Raw genomic sequence first — 11,398 nt, forward strand, 5'->3', positions numbered from 1 at the left:
TTCTTTATGCACCAAGAGCTTGTAACACTCCAAAGAGAAAGGAAAAATTGAAATCGCATCATATGACCCCTTTAAGGGCACTAACCTCGACCATTGGAACAACAGAGTTCTTGAAGAAGGGCTGTAGCAGTACTGCAAAGTCCTGTCTTCCATCATACCTTCCCCCATACACCAGCCTTTCAGTCTCCATCTGACACATAAAACAACACTTCTATTATTAAAGGTCAAGATAATCTAAAGCCCACTCAGCTAATCAGTTATCAATGAACTGACAACTTGATGGCTACAGACCTGCAGATCTCTGTTGACCTTCTTCATTTCATTCATTTCTGGAGAGTTCTCACGAGGTTCCAGAAAACATGGACACATGTTCCTGTCACACACACACAGTCATGAAAATGCAGTTGTACGAAAGAACATGAAAATGTACACTGATTTTTAGATTAAATCATCTATTTAGTGAAGTATTTACTCTTGCAGGAGGCTGCAGCCCAGTGTGTTCCTCTTTATCATTCGCAGATCCGTGATCTCTAAGATTCCGACAAAATTTACCAGCACTCTGGGAACCTGCACATACACACACACACACACACACCCACATGATTGGGTTTCCAATGCATTTTATAGGGACATTCCATAGGTGTAATATATTTTATACTGTCCAAACTGTATTTTATATCCCCTCACCGCAACCCTACCCCTCATTCTGTATGATTTATAAGCTTGTTTCCTCATGGGGACCAAAAATGTCAACATTTACTGGTATTACTATACTTGTGGGACATTTGGTCCCCATGACATAGGAAATACCAAGACACACAATTATTAAAGCATTTTTCTGTGTTAAATATATGTGAAAATGTGTGTAAATAATGTCACTGCGCAAAAACCCTGTGATAATGATTTTCTAACTAATAAGCATTTAATTTCTTATTGTTTATTTTGATTTTGTGGGTGAAAGATGATTCATGAATGTGATCAGGTTCAGTAAATGCATCTCTCTCACCTCATTGTACAGCATGTCCAGACTGTCTATGATGTGACCGATGTACTTAGAAGGAGACAGAGAAGCCTGGGTAGAGAAAAACACTTTTTTTTTTCTGTTTTTTTTTTTTTTCAAATTTAATTGTTATTTGCTGGTCTTAGATTACACTTAGATTTACAATGACTCAGTGGCACATCTCTGTTTGTTAGTATCCAAATGTATTTTAGCTGCTTAAAGGTCACTGCTGTGGTTCTCTGGCACAAGAAGAAACAATTTATGATGGGGAGCTGAGAGCCTTTATATTAAGAATCATCCACTCACCCGGTCGTGACAGTACTGGCAAAGGTCATTTCCCCCAATAAATAGTGTCACCAGTTTCCAATCCTTCTCAAAGTCCACTTTCTGAAAAATGAGAGTAGTGTTTAAAAAAATTATATTTGATTAAATTAGATTCTTGCCCTACAACAATTGGTGGAATTTGCCTTGTGCAGCAAGGAGTTGGCACATGCATACGAAATATATTTATAAATTACAGAAGACAGCAAACATTGTCATTTTTATGCATTTTTTTATTCACCATAAAATGATTCAAAGCAACACTGTAAAAACATTGTGATTAAAACAGATTAGTAGAGTATGTATTTCAAGAACATGCTATTTCAGTTTTTCTACTGTACAATTTCACATTTAATTCATTGTGTTACTTGCCATTTCTTTGTATTTATTTGTAAAATCCACTTGCAATTTCTGAGTGAAACTGATTTCTGCAACAGTTTCTTTTTTTCAGTCAACTTAATGGATTGAATAAGCATACTGACCGTGCTATCCTTTAAAGCTGTGATAAGATCCCTCACTTGTGCTGGTATATTACTGAATAGAGAGGAAGAAATCATTAGCTGAAAGGATACTGTAAATTGAGTTTTTATGTATGTTTATGTGTGTTCCTTACTTTGCTTTGGCACCACTCACTGCCATATTGAAGCCATTGGGTCGTTTACTTTTCCCCTTTGAGAAGCCGAAAACATTAGGATTGAACTTCTTAAGAATGTCTGATAACAAATAATGACACAAGGAGCTAGTGATTATCACGTTGTTAAACAAGAAACAATTCAAATCTGATAATAAGAATCAGAGCCATTGGAGTCTCATTCCTAGTCAATATAACCATACTGCTAATAACAACCAATAAAAATGACATCAAGTGTTACATAAGGTTACACTCACTTGGCAATGTGGTGACAGTCTCCAAAGTATCATCTCCACCAATGCTATCAATTAAATTGAACACAGACACTTAGAAAACATGTAGAACAAAGCAATTCCTTAGGCATACAGTAGACTGATAAAAAACTCACCTCCAGGAAACCCCTCGCTCCTCATCCGCTAACTGCAGAAGGTTTTCAGCTTTTGCACCAAAGCCGGCCTGACAGATTCAGAGACAGAGAATGATAATTACAGCATGACAAAACATCGCAACATAAACAAATATACACACACACTTACAGTGATTGAATCTCCCAGAGACGCCACCACTTTAATGTCACCTGGACGCAGCCTGTGAACTGAGAAAGAAATGTGATTATGTGATTACCTGGCTCCCCCAAACAAAACAACAAAGCAACAAAGCAACAAAGCAACAAAGCAACAATGCAGCGCTACTTGGACCTAAAAGGATAATAAATCATGGCAGGATATCTGAAAGCTCATCTTGCCTGCATGCTTGTCTCTACCCATAAACTATATTTATGTACATAGGTACATATTTACAATTTCTCCTCTTTCTTGTATTTTTATCTATTATTAATCTTTCTTTTTTCCTTCTTAATATTTTTTTAAACATTCAGTCATTTATACAAAATAAAATAAATAGATATATTAAATAATAAATACAATAAATAAATAATATAATATGCTTATAAAACATTTGCATAACTCATTATTACATGCAATATATTAATGTTATTGATGTTATGTTAATACATAACAGTTCTGTATCTAAACTTTATCTCAACCGTGACTACCTTGATATCGAAACCCAACAACAAAGCAACAATAAAAATCAATGGTATGACATCTGAAAGCCTGTATTACATCTTTGTCTCTCTCCATAAACCTATGTGCATATTTAATATTTCTCATTTTTCTAGTCATTTTTATCTATTACAAATTTTATCCTCCTTAATATTTTTAAAGTATTACAGCACTCTATTTCATAAAATTCATGCAACATTTTTACATTTTGCTATTTCATTAACAGAATATACATACATATACAGTATGCGTGTGTCTGTTACATATACATATATTATATATCTGTTAATGAAGTACCAAAATAAAATTTAGTAAAGTAAAAATATTGCATGACTTTTAATAAATATAATGCTGTAATACTTTAAAGTCAATAAAACAACGATTATTAAATAAAAATACAAGAAAAGGAGAAATAGTTAGTTAGAGAGTTGGATAGTTATGGTTATCTGGTGGGAAAAATTAAGCAAATGAATTTGCCTCCTCTCTCTTTCTTACCAGATGTTGGCACAGTGTCAGACGGCACTGTGTCCACACATGAGAAATCAGTTCCCCAATTCTAAAATGAAAGGGAGAAATAATTTCATAGTACATATTGATCACTTTATGGTTCTATTGTATTTTATTAATATTGTATGTAATATATCTGTGTGACTTACATTTGCAGGTGGAGGAGTAGGAGGAGGGGTGTTATATGTGTAATTGCTGTTGTGATAGGTCCTCAAATAGGGGGATGACTAAAGAAGAATAGGAAAAGGTATTAAAATGTGACAGAATTATAGAGTTTAAAGAAGAATTATACAGTTTAAACTCACCTTTTCTGGGCATTTAAGAGGGACACCTGCACTAAAATCTTCACTATCTGTCTTATTACCTAAAGGCTCCATCTGAGAGAGAGAGAGAGAGAGAGAGAGAGAGAGAGAGAGAGAACGAATGAATGAAACGGAAAATCCATTTTGAGAGTTAAGATGCTGTGAAATGACAATAGCCTATATTAAGAAAGTCTATGGAAATGTATTTTTTCCTGTTGAATTGTATTATATTGTAAATGAACACAATTCAATTACACATCCTCAAAGAGGTTATTGCTGAAGTAGCATTAGTCATTTACAGTAAATTAAATAATAATATATAACAAAAATTAAATAAATGCATACAACATGCTTGAAAAACACTTGCATAACAAATTACACACAATATATTAATAAAACATGATCAGGCTTATACATTAACATATCTGTATCTATTCTTTTGAACTCATATGCTCACCAAGTTATTCCAGAGAGCCCGAGCCATGAGCGTGTGAGCTTTCTGACTGAGATGAAAACAGTCTGGAGAGAAATAGGAACGGTCAGGTCTCCCATCCTAAAAGAGCATGGTAAAAATGACAAAGATCATGAGAACAAATAGTTCAGAAGGACTGCTTGTGCAATAAATGATGTAAGATTGCTGTGCACCTCCAACACAGGGAGAAACACATTTCTGAAGAATGGCTGTAGGACCACTGTGAAGTTATCATGAGTGTCATATCGCCCAGACTCCAGCAGCTCCCTCATACCACGCTGAGAATAAAACACAACAGCATACATTGAATATTAATGGACACTTTAATGCAGCTACATTTTAAAATCATATTAATATTAATAATATAAATATAAAAACTGTACATTTGCTTTGTATTGTCAATAATCACATTCATAATTAAATATTAATATACAGACAATAAATTAATTTTCATGTAATAAGTTGTGTACCTGGTAGGCTTGGTTGAACTCCTGCAACATCTGGAATTCATGAGATCCATCTTTAGGTTTCAGAACACAGCGACACAACATGCTAAAAAAAACAAAAACAAAAAAACAAACATATATATATATATATAACACAAAGCAAATAATGTAAGACTAACATATACCAAAAGCTTCAGATATCAGATCTACCAGAATCAAGCAGAAATCAGGAGAGCCAGTTTATAGGGCAAAACTCACTTGACCATCCAGGTGGGGCAGCCAAGAGTGGGGTCCTGATGGAGGCGGCGCAGTGGAATTATGTCCAGGAGCTCCACTAGGTTCACCAGAGCACGAGGGACCTGGAGGAGAACACATGAATAACTCCAACGAGCAGCAGCGATTTACAGTGGCGTTTTGTTACCGATAATCTGGTTTAGCAAAAGCAGTCAGATAGATTTTTGACCATTGTTTCTGCAACAATCCAGGCCTATCATAACAAACATTAAATAGGTTCAAAATAAAAAGATATATGAAGAGAAATATAAAGTGGGCTCCAACCAATCTTTATATACATATATACTGTATATATATATATACATATATATATATATATATATATATATATAGCATTTTTCTGATTTAATATCTTTTTTTTTTACAAATTATATTTTCCAATTTCCAGCATAACAATATAAATGAAATCTGCTTGCATGATTAATGAAATAGTACAGAATCTTTTATTCTTTTTCTTAGAATAACTTTTTATTTTCAGACACTTTAGATTTCACAGACATAAATATCTTTATAAAAATCATCAATAATCTTACACATCAGTATTGTCTTTTTTTCGTTTGTTTGTTTCACATTTTACAAAATCTTAGAACCTTATTTCTAGCTTTACATTTTGAGTACCTGATTTTCAAAAACCTTTGGACCCCACTGTATTTCTGAAAGAAAATCTGTATCATAAAAACGGCGCTAGAGAACCAGAGCTAAAACTGCCTCACCTCTTTATGTAATATGTCCAAACCCTCACGAATATACTTCACAATGTTATCAGGAGAATAGTACCGCTGAGGAGAGAGAGAAAGAGAGAGAGAGTGATTAAGAGAGATAATTGCAGATTTATTACTGAAACTCTGATAATAAATAAAACAGGCTCTATTAATATCAGCGTACAGTATCAGAGCAGTGGGCGCATATGTCATTTCCTCCAATGAAGACTGTGATAATCTTCCAATCATTCTGGAAATCAATTAGCTGAAAAGAGACAGAAATTTTCAGCCAGTCTGAATGAGGTTCAGATTTAGCACCCTGTGTGCTATCTTAATATCTTACAGAAAAAAAAATAACTCAAACATACAACCGAACTAAATAACACCTTAATGAAAATCTGAGGATCGAAACTATAATTATAGCATTTTGACAACATTTTCAATAACAACAGAAAAGTAGGCTACATGTGTGTATGTGAGATTTTGAGAATGACTAACCGAGTCTTCTTTCATTCTTTTAATGACAGCATGAGCTTGCGTGACCATATCACTGCAAAATGAAAAAATACATATTACACATTTTACAGTATTACATTTTTTATTTGAAAGAAATTAATTAATTGATCAAAAGTGACAGTAAAAACATTTACAATGTTAAAAAAAGATTTCTATTTGTAATAAATGCTGTTCTTTTGAATTTTCGATTTTTCAAAGAATCCTGAAAAAAATGTATCATGGTTTCTAGAAAAATATTGAGCAGCATAACTGTTTCAACATTGATAATAATCAGAAATGTTTCTTGAGCACCAAATTAGCATATTAGCAATATTTCTTAAGGATCATGTGACACTGAAGACCGGAGTAATGGCTACTAAAAAAATCAGCTTTGCCATCATTGCTATGAATTGCATTTTAAACTTGAATATATATATATGTTTTTAGTTTTAATGTAAAAAAAAAAAAAACAACGCTTCATACTCCATCACTGGTTTATAAGATGAGAAGCTACTCACTCAGATGTGGCTCCTGGTACTGCTTGGTTCAGAAAACTCAGTGCAGAATTCTCACTTCCTTTTCCCACTGAATAGCCAGTGATTGAAGGGTTAAACTCTCTCAATATATCTAAATGACAAAAAAAACAACAACATTATTTTATACACACATAATCACTCTAAATCTGATTTACATGTCTATCTAATCCCTGAATGTGATAAAGAGATTGGTAAGGGTAAACATATATGGCTTGCAGTTTTTTTAAGGAGGGACTCAAGAATAATGCTCAACTTGACCTCTAATTTCACCCCTGGACTACTTCAAGTTACGTAGTATATAGTAGAGATTAAAAAGCAGCTATTTATTGTATAAACTCTTGCGTCATCTTGATCAGCTATTAAACATTTAATGACTACAATCATTTCTGTGTTGATTATATTCCTTATTAATGATTAATCATAAATCTACAGTACACAATAAAAAGAGCATGGCAGTAACATGACAGCTTGCACATACTTGGTAAAGTGGTTGTAGTTGTGAGGTTCTCATCTCCACCAATGCTGAGAACAAAAAATAAAATATATCTGTCTTCTGCCTCATGAGATCATTGATCATTTAGACAAGAACTTTATCCTGTAAATCATATAGATAAAACGAAACCAGCAACATTTGATGGTTCACAGTGTGATCGGGGTAGACACTCACCTCCATGACAGGCCGCGATACTCTGTAAGCACACCCAGAAGATTGTTTTGTGCAGCACCCACCCCATTGGCTGCCTGTTTTTTGGGGGAAGGAAATGACATCACAACTTGTATATTCACTACTGTTCAAAAGTCTGCGATTAGTAAGGTCAATACTTTTATTTAGCAACCATGCATTAAAATGATAAGCAACAGTAAAGACTTTTAATATGTTACAAAAGATTATCACTGTTTGTATTTGTATTTGTATTTCTCACAAAGAAAACGCAGCCCTGAGCATAAGAGACTTCTTTTAAAAACATTTTAAAAATTCGTACAGACTCCAAACTTTCAGTTGTAGTGCATATTTGTTAAAAAAGATCTTTGGTATTAGCAAATATCATTAATACATTAAAATTTGTATGTTTATTACCGTCAAAGAATCACCCATTGCTGCCACCACTTTGATGTCTGCTGGCCGTAAGGCATGGACTATAGAAGAGACAGACAGAAACGAGCTTAAAAAAACAACAACTATAATTTCCACTGCACTACAGGTTTGAGATCCCTGTTTACCTGAGGTAGGGATGCTGGGAGATGGAGACCTGTCCTCACAGGTGAGCTCACTCCCCATCACCTGAAAGGTCAGATGCAGCACAAGTTAAGACACACTGTAAGTCAAAGCAACAGGGCCAACTTATGGTGAGAATGGACTCACTGGGTGGAGTAGTGGAGAGGGATCCTCTGTTTGGGAGTTACCGAGCTCAGGTGAGTATGAGTTTTCCTGTGTTCGCAAAAATGGCTTTTCCTGGGACAGAACAACAGGTTTAATAAGGCAAATGTGCATGTTTTTGTCTGTTTAGAAAAAAATATCATCCAGACTTGAATATACACATTGTGAACATTGTCACTAACACACAAACGTATAGGACAAAGTCAGTGCTATAACAAATGAAATGGAACTGAAATACTTTCACCTTATCACAGGTGAAGGACAAAAACTTGCGTAAAACGTAAAGTTCGGGAAGCGCAGAGAACAGTTTGGTGAGATAAAGCCATATTTATAAACCCACTCTGAATCAGCAGTTTTCATTATCAATGCTGAAGAGGTCATAAATCAAATATCTCCCTCACCTCTGTGGGGCACGGAATGGTGAATATGCCCCGCCCATTCGTCTCAGTCTTATCTGTCATTGGCTGCAGCTGGAAAGAGAATAATCAGGATTGGTCAAAAAGTGGGCTGCAGTTCTTCGTCATATAAAGGCACGATTAGATAAATGGTTTGAGATGTGTTTCTAGGTTGAATAAGTTTCAGATTAGATGCTATCACTGAGAGCTGATTATCAGTCTACCTGTTATGTCATATCTGGGCCTTTAACACTTTGAACTTTTATAACTTGAAAGTAGTGTCCAGGATTTCACCTCTACATCTATAGGAACAATGTACACATGCATTGATTGCATTAATATTAACTTACCAAATTAGTCCAGAGTTGTAAAGTCAACAAGCTTATGTCACGTGAGGAGTCAGACGTAGAGGCTTTCATCTGAAAACAACAACAAAAAAAGTACAACTTTGCTTAATAACATGCCAAATTATCCTTATACAAACTTGCTATAGCAGGCTTGTTTCTGTAGCACAGCGTGAGTCATATCTGTGGTTTTTAGAAGAGCAAATTGATTCAAAAACAAATAACAAACTCTCAAGTCTCAATACAAGTCTGACGCAGTGAATCAATAGAAAGGTTAGATTTAGATTTAGTCATTTTTGGTTATTCAATATCCTCAATTGAAAGTAAAATACACAAGTTTACGTGCACTTTTATTAAAACAATAAATTTAATTACTAGAGGTTCTGGCCTTTATAAATGTTCTTGATGCAATACATGTGAAATATAATAATGTACCAATTTAATTAAACATTTGCTTTATACCAGTATAAATGTAATACTTTTTAGTTCAACATAATACATGTGAAATAGGCAATTGATATTTGTGCATATTGTGTAAAACCCATACAAATTGTGCCATCTATAATGTTTATTATTCAAATGTCTGTCTATATCTATCTATCCGTCTGTCTGTCTGTCTATCTATCTATCTATCTATCTATCTATCTATCTATCTATCTATCTATCTATCTATCTATCTATCTATCTATCTATCTATCTATCTATCTATCTATCTATCTATCTATCTATCTATCTATCTATCTATCTATCTATCTATCTATCTATCTATCTATCTATCTATCTATCTATCTATCTATCTATCTATCTATCTATCTATCTATCTATCTATCTATCTATCTATCTATCTATCTGTCTATCTAGTGGCCTGTTTAAAATAATCTCTGAGTGTTGCAGACTCACTGGGTTTGACAGTTCGGTGTGCACTGGACTGGATTGAAGCATTACACTGAAATCTTCCCGGTCACCAAACCAGCCTCTTCTCTCTAGAAGAGCACTGACAGATTCCTGTTCAATAAACACATATACTGTGTGATAATGTCAAACTGTTTTAGCATAGACATTCAAAAGTCACCCATGTATCAATGTGTGTGTTTTTGTATACAAATTATATGTACTGTACCTGCAATAAAGCCATGAGCACTATAGTATCCAGTCTGCGTCTGTTTTCATCATATCCTTCCTCACATTGGAACTGACACACTCTAAAAAACGTAAACACCTTATTAAATTAAACTGTTCACTGCAGAATATTATCAGAATTGGGTTATGAAGAATGTTGTCTCATACTGACCGGTCATGTGACAGTTCACTCCAAACAACAACATGAACCAGTGTATGTTTCAACTAGAGAGAAAAAAAGAAAGCTGTTGTAGTAAACAAACTTAATATACTGATTCAAAACTGTTGTTTGAAGGACTGTCTTCACCTTCTTATGAAGAGAGTCCAGTATCTGTTCCACTCTATTTACTGTTGCATCAATGGTTGCACTCAAGTCCTAAGTACAAGTACAGAATAATATAGAATTAAAGCTGTACTTTGATTGTTTTCTAAGTCCCATGTAATAAGTAATAGAGGTTGATAGGATTTGTGGTCAAATGTCTGACCTGGTCTGTACACACAGAGAGCTCATCAACTGGTATGAAGAGCAGGAGCAACTTCCACTGAAAGAGAATGACAGCACAAGAGATGTTAATGGCTCAGAGTCGATTGCTCATGTTTATAAAATAAATAACACGTCTACCTTACAGTGTTTATTTAAGCAATGTTTCATATTGGATTTATACAACAGTTAAGTTAGTATAGAGTACATTTACATTTTAAACACACTATTACCAGTTACTTTGTCTATTCCTGCCAAAAATACTTATATAAATACTTCCAAATGAAGACAAGCTTAATAAATCATTACGTGTCTACGAGCAAGAAACAAGTGTTTCCATCCTAAATTGATCTGCGTTTTTGAAAGATTTAATGAGTCACTCATAAATAATAATTTCACACTCAAATAGAGATATGCCGGTATCAAATTTTCATGTTGCGATGAATTGCTAATGCTTTTGTCACGGTATACGGTATTATAACGATATTGAAATTTAGTTTAAAAAAAAAGTGCTGTCATAATACAGTATAACAGGGTTAATAACTTTTTTCTTATAACAAAAATAACTGAACATTTAAATGCAATAAAGCAATACAGAAAAATGTATAAAGTTAAAAGTTTTACACAGATTAAAGTGCAAAAGAACTATAAAGACCAATAAGTATCACTTTACAATAAGACCTCATTAGTTAACCTTAGTTAATGCATTAACATTCACAATGAGCAATAGCTACATTTGCTACAGAAGTTATTAATCTTTGTTTAAAAAATACAAGTCTTAGTTCATGTTAGCTCATTAAATAACACAGTTACAACTTTCGATTTTAACAACGCGTTATTAAATATTGGAATACCTAAGATGAATGAATGTTCAGAAGAATTTTTCATTGGCAGTTTATGTTAACTAATGAA

At 33.9% G+C, this 11,398-nt stretch overlaps 1 protein-coding gene across 1 annotated transcript in view; it reads right to left on the reverse strand.

Moving 5' to 3' along the window:
• Positions 1–11,398, reverse strand: part of plb1 (phospholipase B1) — a 16,567-nt gene that overhangs the window by 1,521 nt on the left and 3,648 nt on the right. Inside the window, exons 7-39 of the mRNA XM_016448104.1 lie at positions 10,491–10,547; positions 10,313–10,381; positions 10,178–10,230; positions 10,007–10,088; positions 9,787–9,891; positions 8,893–8,961; positions 8,549–8,617; positions 8,133–8,222; positions 7,991–8,051; positions 7,848–7,906; positions 7,437–7,510; positions 7,248–7,291; positions 6,752–6,860; positions 6,237–6,288; positions 5,923–6,003; positions 5,751–5,816; positions 5,002–5,102; positions 4,768–4,849; positions 4,471–4,575; positions 4,283–4,378; positions 3,829–3,900; positions 3,673–3,750; positions 3,512–3,572; positions 2,489–2,547; positions 2,341–2,408; positions 2,210–2,253; positions 1,935–2,034; positions 1,804–1,855; positions 1,307–1,387; positions 1,007–1,072; positions 473–567; positions 292–373; positions 86–190 (exon numbers count right to left, since the gene is read on the reverse strand). Coding sequence (XP_016303590.1) covers positions 86–190; positions 292–373; positions 473–567; positions 1,007–1,072; positions 1,307–1,387; positions 1,804–1,855; positions 1,935–2,034; positions 2,210–2,253; positions 2,341–2,408; positions 2,489–2,547; positions 3,512–3,572; positions 3,673–3,750; positions 3,829–3,900; positions 4,283–4,378; positions 4,471–4,575; positions 4,768–4,849; positions 5,002–5,102; positions 5,751–5,816; positions 5,923–6,003; positions 6,237–6,288; positions 6,752–6,860; positions 7,248–7,291; positions 7,437–7,510; positions 7,848–7,906; positions 7,991–8,051; positions 8,133–8,222; positions 8,549–8,617; positions 8,893–8,961; positions 9,787–9,891; positions 10,007–10,088; positions 10,178–10,230; positions 10,313–10,381; positions 10,491–10,547 — 2,487 coding nt within the window. The remainder of the gene's footprint in view (positions 1–85; positions 191–291; positions 374–472; positions 568–1,006; positions 1,073–1,306; positions 1,388–1,803; positions 1,856–1,934; positions 2,035–2,209; positions 2,254–2,340; positions 2,409–2,488; positions 2,548–3,511; positions 3,573–3,672; positions 3,751–3,828; positions 3,901–4,282; positions 4,379–4,470; positions 4,576–4,767; positions 4,850–5,001; positions 5,103–5,750; positions 5,817–5,922; positions 6,004–6,236; positions 6,289–6,751; positions 6,861–7,247; positions 7,292–7,436; positions 7,511–7,847; positions 7,907–7,990; positions 8,052–8,132; positions 8,223–8,548; positions 8,618–8,892; positions 8,962–9,786; positions 9,892–10,006; positions 10,089–10,177; positions 10,231–10,312; positions 10,382–10,490; positions 10,548–11,398) is intronic.

Source organism: Sinocyclocheilus anshuiensis, unplaced genomic scaffold, assembly GCF_001515605.1.
Source record: "Sinocyclocheilus anshuiensis isolate Anshui unplaced genomic scaffold, SAMN03320099.WGS_v1.1 scaffold539, whole genome shotgun sequence".
Taxonomy (NCBI): Eukaryota; Metazoa; Chordata; class Actinopteri; order Cypriniformes; family Cyprinidae; genus Sinocyclocheilus; species Sinocyclocheilus anshuiensis.